The following is a 21182-nucleotide window of genomic DNA, read 5'->3' on the forward strand; positions in this document are numbered from 1 at the left end:
TGTTCTGTGGCACATCTAAGAAGCGCTGGTCTGAGAGGCATATGAAGTGGTATTCCACATTATGATTAACATGATAATACACTGTAACTTACACCTAATCTTCTCTGTAGCTGTCTTCCATTGCATTCCATGCATGGCAGTTTTAAGTGGCACCACAGGTATGAGTACAGTACAAAGATATACTATGGCCAGCCATGTGGTAAATATTGACAAGCCCTCGGCTCATTCTTGCTGTACAGAACCAGAATTCATTTTAAACCCGCTCCCACGCTCTGTGAATCCTGGTTGGCATCCTCCGTCCAGTGTCGTGGCACAGATGGCAGAGATGGCATTTGAAGTCAACACCCCTTCATGAGGAATTAATTGCAGGGTGGTTAGGGCTTAATAAAAAGCATGGAACATATTACGAGTTGAGATTCACATGACTATGCATGGCTTGTAGCCATACCAGCCTGGATATGACAGATCCTGGGAAGGATGCACACTAAGCTGGCTTCACGCTTAAAGAGACTGTGCTCTGTAATGTGGAAGGAGTTTCAAAATCAGAATTTCCCAAGATTATCCCCAAATCATACTGCTGGTCTTTTTATGACCCGTTAGCCTGTCCTTCTCCTTGCCCTGCCACAACACCCTCACAGTTACCTTTACTCTACACTAAAACGCCTTGCTGTATAAATGGGCAAAAAAGTGAGTCGCTTCAGAAAAAAGCATCAGCCGAATTAGTACTAGCTATGAAATCCCCAGAATCCGGACCTCTAGCATCAGATTTTAAATGCCTCTGATCTACAGCATTTGCTATATATATAAACAAATAATTCATGATATAAACACATTCCATACACAGTGTAAGTCACAAATTAAGCTTTTCTTTAAAAAAAAAATCTTCAGTGTATATTGAAAGGATTGTCTTTCCTCCTGCAAAATTGCTTCTTGGACAGGGAATCTGACAGCGTAATTTCTCTTTTATCTCTTTTGTACGAATCTGGCCATTCTTTTATGCAAGCCTCTCAAACTGTCTCATCCTTTTTTGATTTAACAGTGTGTTTTCGATTAGCCTTCCTTACGCCCAGGGGAAAGTCAAAATCTGATCCCACTTTAAAAGCATATTTTCTCTCATCGTTGGTAATCTTGGATAGTCGCAGAACTGTAATTGAATACATCTTGGGCAAATTTGACCAAAGCGAAAAAAAAAAAGCCACAATGGTAGGATTTTCTGGCATGCTTCTGTTTTAGATTGCGGACGGAGCTCTGTGTGTACCAGAGCGAGCAATGCAAATTGTCATCATGTTAACAAAATGAATATATACTGTATACAGGACAGAGAAACATGTAATTAAAGTTGCAGGAGCAAATTGCTGGTTGTGTACTTCTTATTTAGCCTTTTACCATTACATGTATATTTCCATCGCCACACAGAAATAATCCTAAACAAGCTAATTTACAATGCATTATTCTCTGGCGTCTGATTCTCTTAGTGGGCCAGTGCCAGCAGGGCACTGACTTTTCTAGCCAATTGGGTTATCCAACTCATTCATTCAGGACCCAATATTCTCTGCTGGTTGTAGTAGTACCAGGTCTCTTCCACTGTACTGCTTTCTTCCGGACGTCTTCCCGAACTGCAGACCGATATCTCTTCTAGCGAATGTTACACCTTTTCAATTCATGGTAAAGCAAGTGATCGGTGTTGTACAGCAAATCTTCGCTCGAAGGTTTCTTTGTTGAAAATGGAAGAGCCATTCAACCACAGCTGGTATTGTTGTAGCCTGGCGATGGTGGTCCAATAGTGTGTAATTCTGCCCCCACTAAAGGGGGAGGTGCAGCCCTCCTCATTCCCTCAACAAACACACCCTCTATGCTTGTTTCCCAGCACCCTTCCTCCCGCACCTCCTATTTCCCCAGTTCCTACAGCTATTCTTCAGACTCCTGTTGCAGTACAGTGTTACAATTTTCCATGGGGATGAAAAGGGGGATCTGGAGGGGGGAGAGGTCTGGTGCTGACCATATCATCGGAGGTGACAGGCCGTGGAGGCGCGAGCTTCGAACTGCTCTGCGAGAGACAGGCCCTTGCGCCAGATGGGCCTTAGTCTGCCTGAGACCGCCGCCCCATTCACAGGCTCGCCCCCGCTGTCCCGACACTTTGATCAGGGAACCATTCAAGGAGGGCAAAACGAATGGAGGAGCCTTCCTTTCAGCACAGGAATTTAATATACTGCAGTTCAGGGCACACATACATGCAGACACACGGAAACACCCACAAAAACTAAAGGAATCATGAAGTTCAGGCTTTTCTCTTTCATTCTCTCCCATTACACATTGTGGCTCAAAATGCAGAGGCCCCCGAACAAAATACTATTATCTGATGGTCACGCAGATATGTTTTCTGCAAGCTCACCGATAAAGTCTGTCTGGGTCTTTTCTTCCTGTTTGCAGTCAGTACATTAAGATCCTATCTTGAAGATGATACAGAAAGCCGTGAGATTTCTTTTAATAATGCATCTAAAACCATCAGTTGTCTTTTTTTGTGACAAGATACTAATAAAGTGCATTTGTAATTGAAAAAGACAAGACAGCTTTGCGGTATCTCTGGGTTTATTCAATTGAAAATGTGGCAAATGTCACCTGTGCAGGTTCCTGGCTGACTGTTTTAAGGACCCTTGGCCTTAACTTGCCCACAGTATCACTTCTTTGTAACCTGATATCATCAGATCTCAGGAACTAAGCAAGACTGGCCTGAACAATTCAGCTGCTATAAGTGATATTGGCGGACCAGTAGGTGGTGATCTTCTCTTTGGATCAATAATTCCAAACCAGTGCTCTAATATGGTGATCAGGGACATTGTGGTGCTGCAGGTACTGTCCTACAGATAAGACGTTAAGGTTCATGCTGCTTGGTCATTAAGTGTACTACTGTCTGTACCATTAAGTGTACCACTGACCGAGCAGCATGAACCTTAACGTGCAGGGATGGTAGCCCAATGTCCTGACTAGATACTGTCTGGACTCCCTAAATCTCCCTTTTAATTAAACTGGTTAATTAACCCCTCAGTTCTCTGCCTGATCTTGGTGCAACTTAGCTACCACGCATCACCCAGGTGAGCACAGCACTTCAGCGATGGGTGAAGTGGGGTTCTCTCTTATTTGCAAAAGTGCTTTGGTAGCTTTCAGGATGAAAAGCTCTACATCCTGCAGATGCAAAGTTGTATTCTTTTTATTCTCATGTTTTACGTATGATATTCCATGCTTTGAAATACAATCATATACAGGCCCTCAAGCCTATAGTGAGGCTGTTTCCTTTGAAAACAGTAAGCAATATTTCAGTGAAAGGGTTCCAGTTAAAGTTTCAATTTCATGTAAGATGAGCATTTTTTAATCAAGTGCCTGACACCACTCTACAGCTTTATTGTGTCAACCCCGAGCTCCGCAGGAATGAAACGTGCACAATCCCTCTTACAGCATGTGGCAACGCTGATCCTGACGGGCCCCAATGGAAACACGTTGGCGCGAGTGTGGAGGCCTTTCAGAAAGGATAATGGGATTGAACTTGCCCCGAAGGCAGACAGAACCAAAAATACGAGTTGTGCTTTTGGTGTACTTTGTGCGGGTTGGGGAGGGCTGGATGAAAGGGCTTGTGGCAGCCATGGCTAAATAAAATGAGCAGCCAGTCTAAAAGGGGGCATTGCTGGGCCAGTGGGCATCCGGGGAGAGGATGGACTTCACAGAGCAACTACACACACACACAGGCCTGACTAGAGTTTAAGAAGCATGTGTCCCCCTAATCTGTTGGCAATTTTAAAAACTAAACCATGACACAAGTCATGTTCCCCAGGACGGATTAATCTACAATCAGCACATGAGACATGGGAACGATATTCAAGATCAAGATCATGTGAAAGAACACTAAGCCGCAGGTGTCATGCAAGCACAATACGGGCTGATGTGGTGGCCATTCAGATTAAATGAAGACACAGGGCAGGCTGCAGCCAGTGACCGGGGAATGCGGTAGTGCTGTGACCTTATTAGAAGAGAATGCCATGCAGTTCATCAGGCCTCTTTTTACTGTATATGTGGGCGGAGGGGGGGCTCTGAAATGGTCACCTGTGACCACAGCCAACTCCCGAGCTGACTGCTCTTTGCACTGCTGCCACAGAACTTTATGAACAGGCGGAATTTTAATAAATGTGGACAAGTGGGGCCAATTGATTGGGGGACGCTGGTGTAATAAGTGTCTTGCTGTGAGTGTCATTTCAGAGCAATGTCCCAGGAGAGATTTACATCTCCTGCTCCCAGTCACCCTACCCCCTCCTGACCTACTCCCAAGACATCAATATTTTATCACCTGTTCTTACAGTTCCTTATTGATCAGCTTCCCCGCTCTGCCTTTCCTCGCCCATGTGCAGATTACAAACTATACTATTACTCGCAGTGGCATAATGTCAATCCATACTCGGGAGATGGTGACAGAATTAAAGCTGCATTAATCTCAGCCATGCAGTAATTGCCGAAGAGGTGTCTGGCCTGTAGGAACAAGCTGCTTGTGTCACAGGAAGGGTTCTCACTAGCTGTTAGCATAACCTGTCAACACCTTCTGGCTTTTAACATAAGCCAAGTCCATGCTGGAATCACACAGCTCTAAAATCAGTTTCGGAAAGAGACAAACCAGATCTGCTAGGTTGCAATCACAAAGCCATTAAATCGAGTTTAACATGCTGATGTGCTTACTAGCTCATAAAAAGACTTTTGGAAGGCCCTCGTTAGTTCTCAGGGATGTTTTTCGGGGAACCGCAAAAGAACCGTTTGAAAGCTCCTATTTAACAAAAGAAATATTTTTCAGTGCCGAGTGGCATTGTGCCGAATTAATCGTGTGGTTGCGTCATACGTCTTGCCTTTTGCAGAGCACAGTAATGGGTGCAGCAACAGAGACATCGGGATTAAAGATTTAAGTTAATGGAGAATGCCAGTAAGTGAAAAAACAAACAAACAGAATGCAGACCAAAGGGCGGCAGTCCTAATTTTATTCATCTGGCATAGATTGGGCACAGCTGCCAGCAGGAGAACACTGAGTGGCATGGAGAAGAGTGAATAATAGCTAGTGGAAATGGAGAAACCAAGCTGCAGACTGGCACGATTCATAGGCAGCTATATAAGAAAATAGAAGCTGGCACGGTTTCGGCAGTAGAAGCATTCAATCATGTTCAAGCCACAAAATTGGTACAGAGGCGGGCCAAACCAATAAAACTAGCCCAGCCTGGCATGTGCTCCACAGGCCGAGGGGAAGCTGCCACTGACAGCACTGTCGAGCAGGAGGAGCAGAGCAGGCACTGTGGGACTGGCAGGCACATGGAGCTGGACTGCATCAATACCAACACCAGAACATTGCATGTCATAGGTTTCTACTACAGACCAGGGCTTGGATAGCTATCCCTATTCTCTCTATTTAAAAGCGACAAAATAAAATCGAATTTTAGGTCACATTGTGTCTTTATATATCCTTTTCTAACTGCTTTACCCGATACAGGGTCCCAGACGAGCTGGAGCCTACCCAGGCAAGCAACAGGTACACGGCAAGATACGCCCTGGATGGGATGCCAGTCCATCGCGGGGCACACACAAGAACACACGAACATTCACTCCAGGGCCAGTTTTCCAGAAGCCAATTAACCTTCCAGTATGTACCTGGCATGGGGGAGGAAATCGGGGCACCCAGAAGAGACCCAGACAAACATGAGGAAAACCATACAAGCACTGTAGCACTTCAGGAATTGAACCCAGGGCCTCCAGCGCTGCATTTACATATACACATCCGTTCCGTTTCTTTCTGTCATGCTCGAGCTATAATTATAACCATATCTGTGCAAAACGCAGCTTGCTGGCTGTTGTGAACTGTGCCTCCTGCAATCTGTGCAGAAGGACCAGAAAGAAGGTATGAGACCCCAACAGTGGAGAGACAGTGCTGAATTATTCTCATCCTACTCGATGACGTGCAGAGGAGAGGGAGCAGGAAGAGAGTGGTTTTGTCCACGATGGTGTTCCTGCCTTGGGATCTCCCGGAATTCCTAGAATCCCTTCCTGGAGACCGCGGAAGCTCTCCCTCTCCCCCTGATTCAGAGTAAGTTAGTGGATGGACTCTTCTGCAGTCCAATCCTAGTCCCAGAAAAACAAAAATCTCTGGTCCTCCCACTCATCTGGCAGCTTCCATGGTATAATGTGACAGATTCCTAGAATTATCATCGTTTTAGGATGCTGTTCCAAAGCACTGTGAATAACCGGTTCAGTCCGTGCAGTGCACAGTCTGCCGTCCTGAAAAACCCAACTCCAATCTTGTCGGATTAACGTTTCAAATTTGAAAATCACCAATTGAAATCTGCAAGAGGAGACAGGGAGGTCCTGAAGGACATCTGTTCTCTGCCGGCCCAATCCAGGTGCCCCTCTTCCGGGCTGGCTGCAGCTCAGCAGCGAGGTAATTAAGTCCGCGGCCCGGGTGCTGTACAGGTGGCGAGCGCGCGTCGCCTGCTCCCGCGCTCCGGCCGACTGCTTAATGAGCGGGTCGCAGCGCGCTCTCCGCCGGAGGGGAAGCAGAGCGCTCAAGCGTAGTGTGAAGGCTACTCGGCTGTCACGGCTCCTGCTTCGAGCCTGTTCTCCAGCCCCTCGTCTGAGCCTGAGGTTGGGAGAGGGGGGGAGGGGAGCCGTGACTGGGGATGGCGGTGGTGTTGGGATTCGTCTCCATACGCAGTTCGGGCTCATTTGCTGCTAATAACAGGACTGCGGGGTTTCCTGTCTGCTCCCCCGGTCTTCCTCCCCCCTGACCTGTCTTGACCGATTCCTCTCCACGGACGTCCTTTCTCAAGCCCGAACGGCTCCATTCAGCTCAGTTTTGCTCTTCCGCCTGTTCAGGCCCAGCAAGGGGGGACACTTGCATGAGCAGTTTGCGTATTCCAAGGCAGCGGGCCCCGACAGGAGAGCTCTTTCTCCCGTTTATGAATCAGAACCTCGGAAAGGCACTGGATCGGGACCGGATGGGCTCCTCAAAAAGCCAGACTGCCCGTACCTGCTTCTGTCACCGCGGGGGTTGGGGACAGTTTGGGATAGTTAAGTCTCTGGACTCTGCTCTGGAGTCTCTGTACCTGTGCTTCAATTGGCTCCAGGCCTCCCCAGGTTATACAAATGACTACCAGGACTGTGGTGAGGTAGCCCTACGTTGGACCAGCATCTCACCCAGGGTGTGGATTTGTGCCACACTATTGAAACTAGGATAGATTCCCCAAAATAAGTTGCTTGGCTCATTGTCTGCACTTACTTTAAAAAGGCTTTTTGGATCAGAGGGGGTGGAAATGCATTCAAACCCAAGATTCGAGACACAGGGGTCTGCACAGCTCAGGTCACTATGCCTGTCAGAGAAGATTTAACACTGGAGTCAGCTGGAAAGGTCCTGATTACTTGATCCTTAGAGACCCTGTGATGTTGTTTGAAAGAAGTGTTGAATCCAGAGTCTTGTCTAAACTGCACTCTGAGTTTGCAAAGCCTTCCCTGTACGTTTCTCTTCTAATTCCTTTGGTGGTGCAATTTCGCATTTTCCTGCCCGATCTGTCATGCTGTGGGGCTGCTGGTGCAGGTCAGCTGTGGTACACTATGTCACCCAGGTGGGGACTTCACTAGTGGACAGATTGGGCCCCTCCTATATAACATGCTTTGCAATCCTGTGGGATGACACGCACAAGATAAATGCAAGAAATTATCTTTTTTTGGGAGAAATTCTGTCACCAAAACAGAATCACCTTAGACAATGAGAGTTGCTATACACATATCTGTGGTTTCAGATGGAGCCTTGTCTTCAAACTATTTCTTCTTGTGTTGCGAAGGAGATTATTAAAAGATCAGCGCAACGTGAGGACCCGAGCATTTCAAAATCCTTTTTATAGGGTCCTGGCACACAACCCTAAAAGGAATGCCATGCATTTTTTTTTTATTATGCTGATTTATTTTTGAACAATGACAGATGTTTTTTTCTTCTTACTGTACTTTGGCTGTATTGGGCTCGAATGCCTTGAAAAAGCTTTGAAAAGTCGGCCTCCGTGTTTTCTAATTACAGGCTGCTCGTTCTCTGAATGCAAAACCTCGCGCTTGAAAAACAGGGACCACAGTGCTGCTCCACATCTGCGCCAGCGCGAGCACATGGGCTTAAGATTCCCACATCTGCCCTCGCCTCACGGGCGGACAGGAACCGGGAGAGTCCCGGGCCCCTTCAAAAAGAGCTCCCGTCCCGTGCTGTGTAAGCGCAGCTCTGTGACGGCGAGGCAGATGAAAATGTATCCTGTCTGGGCAGAGCCGAGATTGCAGCCAGCAGCCTTCCGCAGTAATTATGGGGAAGGCAGAGGAACAAGCTTCAGATTTCCCACATGTTGCCAGTGCCTGCCTGTTCAATTATATACACTCCAGCCCTCCTTTTTAATATAGCACATTAGATTTCCTGTTTAAATGTCGGAAGAGGTAGTAATTTGTCATTCCTTTTGTTGTCATATTTAAACGCCATGTGCAAAACAGACCTGCACTTCTGCATAGAGTTTAGCACATATACAATATATATTGGATCTTTCTGTCTGCCTATCTGTGCCACATGCTTTATATTTTAATTATTTTTATGAGTATCTACTGAGTGACGCAAAGAAGAATTGTCTTATTATTGCCTCAGCTGCAAACTAAAAACAAAAGAACAGTTGCCTTGCTGCGTCAGGGAGGATGACATTTTTTCCTGTTTACCCTGGTGGTGTACTTTCGGAAACATCGTGGGTGAGGAGTCCGTTGCTGGCCATGAGCATTAATCTCACTCTGACGCTCCACGTCGAGGGTCGCGCGAATGTGGAGCGGCGGCTGAGTGACGGGCTGGAATGGCCGAGCTGTTGACCCCGGCTCTCGGGTCAGGGAGGAGTGCGGTCTGTCGCGCTGCTGGCCTCAGCGGAGACGAACGAAGAGCCTGGTCAAACCCACTCCTTGCAGGGTTGTGTGTTTTTTCTCTCCCCTTTTTGAACCACGAGCTCCGCGGGGTGTGAGAACGCAAAGCTGAAGCCAAGAGAGAAATCCGTTCTGTAATTAGCTGCAGGTTTGTGTGCATTTCCTAGCACACTCTAATTACTTCACACAAAGCCGTGATAACACGGAGATCATTTTTTTCCCCTGCTTTGCGCTCGACGTTGTCTGTGGGAGTGACGACCGAATATCTGATAGCGAGTTCCATAACATACAAAGTCGGGATTTTAAATTGATTTTGTTTTTGTTTTGTTTTTTCAACTCAGAGAATGTTTGCCTCTCCTTCGGTTTCCTTATCTGCGTGTGAACTGGGCCGACTGAAAGAACGGCGAGAACTCTTTAACGAGCTGGATTTCAAGAACAAGACATAGGAATGCAGGCGAATGAAGAGTAAATGAGAACGACTCATTTATTTTTGACATAATGGCTCTACAGTCGCTGAAGCCAATGACTGGGGCTGCTTTGTTGTCATGCTATGGACTGGCAAGAGACGATGCTTGTCAGTAATCTGTCTTCTTGTTCCAAATATATAATACATTTTGGTGGGTCAAAGGTGTTTCGGAGGTGTGAAAGGGTGTGGGATAGCGCTGACTTTCACTTCCAGTCCCACAGCTGAGATTCCCAGATTAGAAGAGTCCAGCTCTCTGGGAACAGCAGGGACAGCTGTCAGTCCCTGGGGCGGATCTGGAACTTCCCAGCACGTGTGAAGGTGCTCTTTCACCGATACTGTCCCTGTCCCACCCTGAACCGTAATGAGGGATTTCCAGTGTCGTGCTTTACACCTCAGCTGCAGTTTCGAGTTCCATCCATCTTATCCTCACATCCCTTCTCCCAGACTGACACCACAGCAGAGAGGAAAGCCTTTTTGTGCTGTTGTGCTTCTGGACAGCGCAAGAAGGCACAGTGATCTAATCCAACGAGCTCCTCTCAGGTCAGGTTTGTGAGACTCACCTCCCCACACCACACCACTCACTCATTTCCCTGTTTGGATCCGTTGCTCAAGCCCCACTGAATCCCAGCCCCCCCAACCCCCTCAATGGCACTGATCTGATGAAGTGCTGACTGCAGTCGGACAATCACTGGAGAGGATCTCCAGCCGCCGCTATGAATACCAATACTTGACCTCAGCTCCAAGGGTCAACAATTAGTTTTTAGCAGGAGGGGTGAGGGGGTTTCCTGTAGCACATGGATCTGTCTAATCCACTGGCTCGGCTCCCTCTCAGCGCAGCCTGCCAGCCCCTCCTTGACAAAGCAGGGGAGGCGGCGGAGCTGGCTTTTCAGGGCTGCCGGGCGCGATTCGGCTGGTGTAAATGGGCGCAGTCTATATGGCATTGTGTGAGAGAGCCATGGCCGGTGACAAAGGCCGGTCTGCAGACCCCGGGCATGCCTCTTTGCATATCAATACGGCCGGGCCTGAATGTAGCCACTCAACTGCTAAATAGGATCACTATCTCAGCTTCCAGGCCTCTTGTCCCGCTCCACAAAAGGGCACTTCACTGGGAACACTCTGAAAGCCCACTTCAGCTGAGAGTTATTTCATGGAATGTTCCTGTTCCGAAGAACAACAGGAACAACAACAACAACAAAAAAACAGCCACCCCCCCCCCCGCCTCAGCCCCCCTCACCCTCCAAGCCTTAACCCCCTTCCCTTCCTTCCTTCTTCTTTGTACCGGGACATTTCCACATGGAGACCCCAGAATGAGGATTTAGAGACCCCATACCAGGACATACTTATGCTCCGCGAGCAAGGGGTTTCCTGAGGTGATTCTCAATGGCTCCCCAGATGAGCTTTGCAAAGTCTGTGACCTCAGTGCTGTTGGTGGTGCAGCAGGCAAACCTTCAACAAGGCCAATCCGAAACCTTGATGTTGTCGTCCGAAGCTCATGTTGGGGACATCAGAACGACATCTTTCTTCTTCCTGCGCCAAAATGGCTCAGTTGAGACACCTACTTCTGGTTCTGGAATATTAATACTTTGTGCTTATTTCACCAAGATCCGACTATGGCAAGACATTACTTCCTGGGTTATCTTCTAAGGTACTCAACAGGCATTGAGGATCCAGAATCCCGCATGCTGTGTACTAAATCAACGTGCTCAGCATCAGCTTGCATCTCCCAGCCCTGTGAATTACACAAACTCCCAATAGCACTCTTCTATATATGGCACTGAGTGGTCAAGCTCACTCTATGGTCATTGCATGATCATAGTCCAGCTCCTAATCTGAGAACTGATGATGAAGGCCTCCTTACTCTGCTGAAACCAGGCCCCATAGAGCATCTGTGGAACTCATTGCCTAAATCTCATTAGAGACTGTACGACCGTTGAATTTTTCTAAAAATTCTACAGAGCTGCGTTTTTTTGCTGAGGCTATTCAGGTTTTAGTTTTGCTTTTCACGAGCTGAATGTGCTGGACTTTTTTCTTTTGCCATCATTTTATTTATCCTTTTTGCTATCGTAAGGCACTTTCAGTTTGTACAGCTGCCCTAATCAATACAATTGTATTATTCTGTATTCTTAAAAAAGAAATCCCATAGTTCTCAATGAAATGAGACATGCGCTTACTGGATTTAAAGGGCAACAGGGCTCTATATCATAAAACTTTAAATAGAATAAATAACAGCACCCTCGCCAAGTCCTTTCTAGCCTTAAGATTCTGTTGTTTGATTGCAAGTTCGCATTATTGAGCTCAAATGATATAAGTATGACCCTTACCTGGAGAGGATATGTTCAAATTGCTCATGGTCTGTGTTGCCTGAATGTCAATTGCGGAAGTAGTGTGGTACATTTTAATTCCCTTACGCCTTCTTACAAAAACCTCTTGCTGTGAACAGTACATAAAAATTGTTGATGTATTTCCTGAGCTGAAAAAAATATTGGAAAAGCGGCTCTAGTGGCCCAGCTATTTTATGTTGTTGCACCAAAATACTGTGACCATATTGTCATCTTCTTAAAATCATGCAGGGCATGAGGACTGCTTTCTTCTTTTTAATTTTTGGTTTCTATTGTTAATTTTATTTCACACTAGTTTATTTTACTTTACTGTGGATCTTAAAAAATGCCACCTAACCCCTGGGCCAGCATGCCACCCAAAGATCACACAAGTATTCAAATAATAAACATATCACAGAGTCCAAGTATGAGGCCAAGTATGAGGCCATTATCTGTGTATGAGAATCCTATGGTGAGTTCACAACTTTCACATGATATTTTTTCAGCTAAATGGTCCTTAATAATGTTGGCTAGATTTTTCGCATGTGTTGATTATGAGAAAAGCTCACATGGCCAAAATAACAATAACAAACTAACAGTTTTGATTTTCTCAGTGTTGGGTCATTGAGTCTTGTATCATTCCCAGCTGATCTTCACATAACATTTCTTGTTACGTTTTACATTGGGTTTCCACGAGTAACTGTCCTAACCATTCCTAGGTTAATTCCTAACCCTAGGAATGGAGCTAGAGGTATGGTTTACTAAGGTCATAATTAGGGTTTCGTTACTAACATGCAGTACATTTACAAAGAGGTTGGTTATGATCACCTGTCGCTCATAAATGAATTTCAGGTTTGTAATGTGTAGTGTTTCCTCTAGATTAAGGATCGATTAGTATGGCATTTATAAACGCATTATATTTCAGAAGCAATGTTTACATGGTCTAGAGCAATGATCTCCAACCCTAAACCAACAGTTTTTAAGGTCACCAATAACACCAATTACTAAAGACATGGATTGATTCCATTGTGATCAATTAGGCAAACTGTGAAAGTAAATAATTTAGAGGTAATTAAAATCTGAGTATTCATCATCAATCAGACCAGAGGCCATCAAGACCAGATTAATTCTACAAATTGCAAAAATATTTGCTTGATTTATGAAAATCTTACAGGTGTCTTTAAAAACAGGTGGTGACCTATAGGAACAACTGCACTGGGGCCCTTCTTGACCTGGCTAGTAGACCTCTGATCTAGAATAGTATTGATGGGTTTTGAAAGGCCTTGAATAATAATGATATGAACTGTAATGAGGTGTATCTTCTGTACACCACCATCAGAGATGAAAGAGGGCTTTTGCAATCAGATAGGGGCTGGCAACATGACCCAGACCTCATCTCTATTCACTTAACAACTGTCTCCAATCTAATCCAATCAAAAGCTATCAGCTGTTCTCCTCTCCAAAAGCTGGTGAAAAAGTTTTGTCCTAAACTGATTACAGATTGGAAGAAATGCTTGCAGTTGATATCCAAGGACACCCCTAGATGCTTTCTAATCTGGGATGCAATAAAAAAATGCAATGAACGGGATTTAAAGAAATGCATGAAACACTAAAAGTGGACACGACCCTATTTCTGTGAACTTTACCGCACCGCTCAGCTACAGTATGCGAGGAGTTGTTTATGGAGGAAAGTGTGCTGGTGTCATCTGCTGTATAGGTAGGTAGTTTAATTGGGCTATTTCAGCGTCTGATCGTTTCGACGCATGAATCATTCTTAAATAATATTTTAAAAATGTGTAATACCCCTGACCTCATCTAAATCAAACTGACACAGGCATGAAGTACATATTGCTGCACCTATAAACTAAAAAGGCAGATATTGATCAAACCATATTTCCTCTCAGCCCAGGGCCTGCAGGCTGAGTTAGGGCTGTGCAAAGCCAGCCAGTCAGTCAGCTCATCTGGACCAGGCTGTGGTCAGCAGCTTAATGCAGCACAACATAGGGGTCAAGGGAATGGAGGGGCCAGAGGTCATGATCTCAAGATTTCACGTGACCCACACAAATTGCCTGCTTCCACATTAGAAAGTCTGCTCTCTGCATTGATAACGTCTAATTTAGGCCTGGAATCCTGCCACTCTGAGCCAGCTAGCACATAAGGGTCAGCGTGTGAATGTGTCCATCTGTGTTGCACAGGCCCACTGGAATTCAGGGAAAACCAAAATCACAGTATTAATTTGCAGGAGACATGAGAGTGCTGCTCAGCCCTCTTACTCAATACAGATGATCATATGTAGAACTTATGTAGTATATGTAATTCTTGCAAAACATTGCAATGCTTTAATTCACCAGCTGAGTTACAGATGTATTCCTTATGAGACTTGATACAGTGTTGAATGAAAAATACATATGTGGTTATATTAACATTATAGGGATGTTTTCCTGTTCTGCCTGCTGGCAGAAACACCCTGTTGCTGTTTCCGTAACATTTGTTTTTTACAGGACAGGGTTGTTAACCTTGTGCCCAAACTCCAACATGGAGGACCTGCTGCCCAATGTGGGACCCGAACCCACTACTCTGAGATTATGAGTCTCATGCTCTACCCACAGAGCTAGCCGGGGCCCCTAACAGTAGTTATATAAATTCTGCAATATACATTCTAGTAATAAAACAATTTTCTTGCAAGAAATAAATAATTCAGTGTATATATAAATATTTTGTGCAGATTGCACAACTCTTGAAACCATGGGTTAAAGTCTTGGGCCACCTTCTGTGTGGAGTTTGTATGGCTTCCCTGTGTTTATGTAGGTTTCCTAAGGCGACAGCAGCTTTCTGTTGATGGACAGATGTGTCACCCATTTAGATTTATTATGGTAATCGACTGCAGCTTGTTTTTCTGTAACTCTTGACAGCTCTTGGTCATTTCCTTCCCCGAGTCTCCCAGCTTGCGGCTTTGATCATGCTAAGTTTTCATCTCGTCCCCACATCTCAGATGGGATTCAATTCCAGCGACAGAGAAGGCCAGCCTGGGATATTTCTTTTATGTTGCTTCACAACATTTGCCAGTTGTTTTTACTGTGCGTTTTAAGCTCGCTGTCACACTGGAATAAGCATTTCTGACCAATTAGTCTCTGAGCAGATAAAATCGTCCTTGCTATTCAGTTACATTTACAAAACCCACAACAACATATTCATTCCCATAACCTGCACCGCTAAAGCGAGACCAGATCATTTTCGATCCTAGTATTCTTTCAGTTTGTTGCTGTACACTTTATGGTATACTTAGCTGCAAACACATAATGGCCCATATGGAGAAAACAAAACAAATTTTTATTAGGATTTCATCATGTTGTCAGAAAAGCTTTCAGTTAATCAAAATATTTTAGGTTGTATTATACTTTTCAGTGGTTTTCTCCGTTATCTCAATTCGATGTGTCTCATTTGCCTCCGAAACAGTTTTCCTTGCCAAAGTGTTAAGTGTTAAAGTGGTTGAATTTATTTTTCGGGGTATGATGTAATGTTTCATAAGGAGTCAAACTGATGTTCAATCCCTATGTGATTTAACTGGCTCTGATAAATATACTACATGTATATTATGCAGTGTGAATGGAAGAATATGATCTGATTATAATCTTTATCTTATTGCTGTGATATAATTTGTGCTTGCTTTATTCTAAATTGTATCTGTCATCATTAAGACCTACTTTATATTTATAATGGTGTTTATGAATTGTAATTCTATTTTGTTAAACTCAGTTACCATGCATTTTGTTGAGATATATACAGTCTATAGTAAAAGACCTTTTTAAAGGACAGATTAATGGAGAGTTGTCATGTACAGTATATATATAGAATGGCTTAATATATACAGTCTATTAAGTGTACTATCTAATAAAGCCATTACTTTACTTAAATCACAAGTATTATTTAATTAAATTATGAGTTGATTATATAGCAATCTTTTGCATCACCTTCCAAGGTAAGAGATTGTAGAAAAAGAGTTTCCTGTACGGGTGATCATCTCCATTTTTTTGTTTCGGATAAGAAAGGGCTGTGAAGAAAGACTGGAACTTCAGTCACGACTCGGACACCGAGACAAAATTAAAAATAATAACTTTACTACAATCTTCAATATATTCAAAATATATACAAAAACGTTACTTACTTGTCAAAGCAGGAAACAGTATTAATTTTAATGTATATAAATTAACATTATGTTTGTACAGAAAAGAACTGGATTAGTATCGGAGCAAGGAGCAAAAAATAAAATGTACAAAATAATATTCAAAACAGTTTTTTTGTTGCCAGCATCAGTTTATGTGCATTTAGAATTAAGGACCTTATTCCCCAGTAAAATAAACGTTACACCATAAATTACTACACAGATTTTACAGCTTAAGTAGAACATATTTCTTCCATATTTTAAGAGCTTTCATATTTTTGTCTAAGGGTACACAGTAGTTAGTTCAGCATTGATTTTATCCTATAGAAATCTATAGATTATAGAAGCCTAAGGAAAGTAGGCTTGGTACTCATGTAGTGTGGTGGTTATGCTGTATACTAACAGAATTAAACAGGATGCCTTGCAATTTTATCCAGCATCAATACATCATATGGCAGGTGTCTCCAGCACTTGTTCTTGAGAACTCTATACCTGCAGAATTTATATATATCATCAATTTCTAAAGATCTGGAAGAAATAACCATAATCAATTAAACATCTGATTTGTTAAATTAAATAATTAGAGATGTTCTGGGATAAATATTAGATCACCCTTCAACCAGAGCGTCTTTAAATTAAACAATTGCTCTTTTAGCTGATCAAGAACTTTTAAGTGTCTTTAAAGTCTTAAAACTTTAGGCAGTTAGGGGTGACCAGCTCTCTCCAGGACTATGGCTGGAGACTGTAGCCCTGCAAGCACTGAAAGGATCATGAGTAAGAAGAGAAACCTTATTTTATGTCCAGAAAAAATGTAAATTACAGAAGCCTGATGCCCTTCCTTTGAAAGCAGCTCCCCTGGTTCAAAATCAGGAGTTAATTTCAGGTCTTTTGAAAATCCACTTGTTTTTAATGACACTTGATAATAAATCTGTTTTTTATACGTCATTATCACTTTCATTTAAAGGCAGACTTTAAATATTTTTCCTATTTGTAAGAATCAGAGTGGAAAAGGACTCGTGAATAGCTGTTCTCCTTCCACTAAAAGGAAATGATATCCTTATGCAAAGTCAGGAATTCCCAGTCATGCTCTTACGAGGTGAGAGCTTAGATATTCCCAAAGTACCCCTATGAGGGCCATGAAGCAGAGGCCTACTCATTATTGGACAGAGTTTGTGTTTCATACCTGAGACACTGTCCTCACCCGCTGGCTACCTTAGGCCAGAAGCACCTGACCAGGGCAGCCTGGTCACACACATGACTCGGAAGGATAATTCAGAACAAACCACACAGCTCATGAGAGACCACAGCCGTGGGCGGGGCCTAGTTTGGAACACAGGAAGTAATTAAGACCCCAGTCCCAGCTTCTTCAGAAGTGCTTCCTGTGATCTGTGTCCCTGTGGAAAACTACAGGAAACAAATGTTTTGACTACTGTGTTCCTCAAAATGGCCCACATATGTGTTATGATGGTTACCAGGAGAATGTTTGATGAGACCCACAGTCCTTTAAGCTGTGGTCCCCAGTCCTGGTCAGAGGAACCACCGGTTACTGGTTTTTATTGCAGCTCAGCTCTTCACTTAAATGAATCCTTAACTGGACCAACAAAGGGCTTGTTTGGAACATTTTGCAAGATTGTATTTGTACTTAAAGCTTGTCCATTATAAATTACTTAAAGAAATCCAATAGTTAAAAGGCCACCTTCGAAACGTTTAAATGAAAACATAGCTTAAGGAAACAGATTCTAAATTAAACCTATTATTAGCTGTGTAAGGTTTCAGTTATTTAATTGAGTGCTCAAGTGGAACAAAAACCTTACAAGGCAAAATTCTTTTCTGAGAAAACAGGTCCTTAATTAGCTTCTGAAATTCGATCATGTGGCCTTTCATACAGTGAAACAAAAGACAATATTAATAATTTTGCCTTGTACAAACTCCCACAGAGACAGGAACCCCAGTAGTACCTCATCCCTGCTTATACACCTAAAAAATCTGATCTTTTTCTTTTTTGAAAACATTATTTATAGGCATAAATAAGCTGTTACATATGAAAAATAAAAACGTGTCAAACATACCAATGAATTGAAACCACTGATGATGGCTTATATATTTTTTTTCTTGATTTAGTAAAAGTGCTTAAGTATTTCAGATGTCCCTGGTACTTGTTTTGTTTCTCAAGCCAGCAATTAGGACGAAAGAGAGTACAGTACTGGCCACAGATGTCCCAAAATGCTCTTAGTGCTTATTATTCCCTCATATGTTTAAAAAGCAGTTTTTTACTAATTTAGTAATCAAAACAATTTGAACTAGAAGCCCTACTTCGGATTTAATGTGCTTTCACACAGCAGGAACATTCCCTGTGCTTTTTTTTAACAAGGCAGGATTCCAGCCACAGTCTTTAAGAGATCCTCCCTGTATCAGGCACCCAACACATGGACCACTGAAGTGATGGACCAGAGTATTTGTGGGCACAGGGTGTGTGAACTGTCTGAAGTGATGGACCAGAGTGTTTGTGGGCACAGGGTGTGTGAACTGTCTGGAGTGATGGACCAGAGTGTTTGTGGGCACAGGGTGTGTGAACTGTCTGGAGTGATGGACCAGAGCATTCGTGGGCACAGGGTGTGTGAACTGTCTGGAGTGATGGACCAGAGTGTTTGTGGGCACAGGGTGTGTGAACTGTCTGGAGTGATGGACCAGAGTGTTTGTGGGCACAGGGTGTGTGAACTGTCTGAAACGATGGACTGAGCTTCTGTGGGCACAGGGTGTGTGAACTGTGTGCTGAAGATCTCTCTGAATAAAACACAGAGGCACAAGTGAAGGTTAACTCTACGCTGAAAAAACAGAAAGGAGAAACGCAACCTCCCGAACCTTCTTTGGCCTTCTTCTTCACACACAGAAGGCTCAACAGCCGAAAACTTTGCATGTCTCCTCGTTTCTCAGTGAGGAACTATCTGCTACTTGTGCCTTGGCAGCCAACACACGGCGACGCAGCTCCCCAGCCGAATAAGAAGAGATTCAACAGAAAGTCTTTTCTGCCAGCTGTCCCGATTGCAGAAGGCAGGTCTGCTGCTCAACAAAAATGAGACATTGAGAGGGACAATATTCGCACAGAAACGTGATGTCCTCTTCGCCCATCCTGCACTCTGGGTCTTTCTGGGCGACGTAGCCTCTTCACGAGCTCGGCGCCGGCCTGCACCGCGACGAAGCCGCCTGCTCGAGGTCCAGCGGAGTCCGAGTCAGTCCCAGCCGAAGTCCTGGCTGGTCATTTGGTAGAACTTGAGGTTGAAGGGCCTGTAGAAGTCGCGCAGGCGGCGCAGCACCTCGGGGGAGATGTGGGGGTGGGGGCGCCCCTTGGACTTCCCCAGGCAGCGGGGCCGGCTGCTGCCCTCCGGCTTCTTCAGGCAGGGGAAGCCCTTGGTCTGGTTGAAGTAGAAGTGTTTGTCCGTGACGACCCGCTTGAGCCCCAAGAAGTCCTGCACGCGCCCCATCTCCCCGGCGGGGTCGCTGACCAGCCGCTCCCCGCTGACGAACAGGAAGCGGGACAGCGGGAAGTAGCGGAGCCAGTTCTCCAGGTGCTTGGCGTAGATGCCGATGCGCACCGCGCTCCAGGCCGTGTCGACCAGCCCCGTGCTGGCGTTCTTGAACGCCAGGCTGTGGAAGGAGGGCAGGCCCGGGTTCTTGGACAGCGTCTGGGTGTAGTCCGACACGGCCCGGGTGACCGGGTCCCGCACCACCACGATCAGCTTGGTGTCGCGGTTCATGGCGTAGACGCGACGTGGGGCCTCTTTGGTCACAAAGTAGCTGGGCGTCTTCTCCATGGTGATCTGCCCCTCCAGTGTCCGTGGCATCAGGTTCCTGGCACGCAGACAAGAAAGCCGAAGGCGTGTCGAGTTAGAGTAGGCATTTTGTACATAATAACTCAACAATTAGCCTTCCAATGTCTTCAATTAATTTTAAAGAGTTCTTTTCTCTTCATGTCATTTCAAACATGTCTCTGCTAGCATGAACCTAATTGGAAGGTAGAAGAAACACATCTTCTGTCTTTCAGACCAAATAACACATTATAACCGCAGAGCGTTATTCAGTTCAGTTCTCAGTTTAGAATCCAGTTTCATTTTTCATATACCTTTCTAAACACAGTGCGTGATTGCAAAAATCCATGCGCCATGATTTCTGTCCTGGAAACAGAAAACTACAGGTGTTCTTCTAGGTCATGAGGAGAAGAATAAAAATAAAAAGAGTTATAGCGACCCTTAATCAAGACTCCTTGAGTGGACACACAAAAGGCCAGTTGTGTATCCATGCAGTTTTATTTCTCTTAACCCTGCTCCTTGTGCTGAGCTGCTGGGCAATGATAAGACCAGATCACTTTATTGGCATTATACAAATTCTTGTATTAGTAATTTGTCTTTTCGCATACTCCAACTTGCTCTCCATGAGACACACAGACAGGGAGAGAAGCCTGGGGTCAGAGCACAGGGTCAGCCATTTATACGGCACCCCTGGAGCAGTTGGGGTTGAGGGCCTTGCTCAGGGGCCCAACGGAGTAGGATTCCTCTGCCAGCCGTGGGATTCAAACCAGCAACCTTCTAGCCACAGGCGCGGATCCTTAACCACAGTGCCACTGCACCACCGATTGATTGTGGAAGATTAATTTACATCCCATGTCAAAAAGTCCCCCATTAAACTTGAGAAGTTGCCATTTTTTTTAATTAAGGGTCTGTTAATTCAGTTTTTCTCAACCTTGATTTGAATCCGGGACCAGCTGAGGTCCTCCCCATTGGAGCCAAGAACAAAACGCTAGAGAAGAGCTCTTGAGTTTGCCTGGTGTAACTGAGCCTCTCTGTCTCTGTGACGTCTGGCAGAGACAGCTCTTGACAGCTCAGCAATGCTCCAAGGAGCAGAGTCCATCCACAGGGGCTTGAGCCTGAGCTGTGAAGAGATTTTCTTTCTCTCCTCTTGAAGACGAGGGTGAATACCAGCCTGCGAGGGCCCTATTAAAGCAGTTATATTTTCAAAAAAGCCACAAAACCACAGGAGCCACTTAACAGCGATTTCCTGAGCACTTCCTCCTCTTATTCTCATGCCTGTCAGTGAAATGGCTTTTCCTGAGGCTCAGAGTCCTAACCAGACAACACGAACGTACATGAAAAGTATGCTGACTGCGCTGGAACCCTCCCGCAGTTCCCCGCAGCATTCCTCTTGCGCCTTCGTCATCAGGACTGATTTCAAAGACATCCGGCGTGAAGGAGCGCATCCAGTCACGTCCTCAGAACCGCAAATGTGGGGGCACCAA

The 21182-nt window shown here is 44.7% G+C and overlaps 1 protein-coding gene across 1 annotated transcript in view; it reads right to left on the reverse strand.

Moving 5' to 3' along the window:
- Window positions 1–15826: 15826 nt before the first annotated feature.
- LOC148645026 (heparan sulfate glucosamine 3-O-sulfotransferase 6) overlaps window positions 15827–21182 on the reverse strand; it is a 37658-nt gene continuing 32302 nt past the window's right edge. Inside the window, exon 2 of the mRNA XM_088612278.1 lies at window positions 15827–19741. Coding sequence (XP_088468404.1) covers window positions 19123–19741 — 619 coding nt within the window. The 3' untranslated portion in view covers window positions 15827–19122. The remainder of the gene's footprint in view (window positions 19742–21182) is intronic.

This window comes from Lepisosteus platostomus, chromosome 19 (assembly GCF_059453375.1).
Source record: "Lepisosteus platostomus isolate fLepPlt1 chromosome 19, fLepPlt1.hap1, whole genome shotgun sequence".
NCBI lineage: Eukaryota > Metazoa > Chordata > Actinopteri > Semionotiformes > Lepisosteidae > Lepisosteus > Lepisosteus platostomus.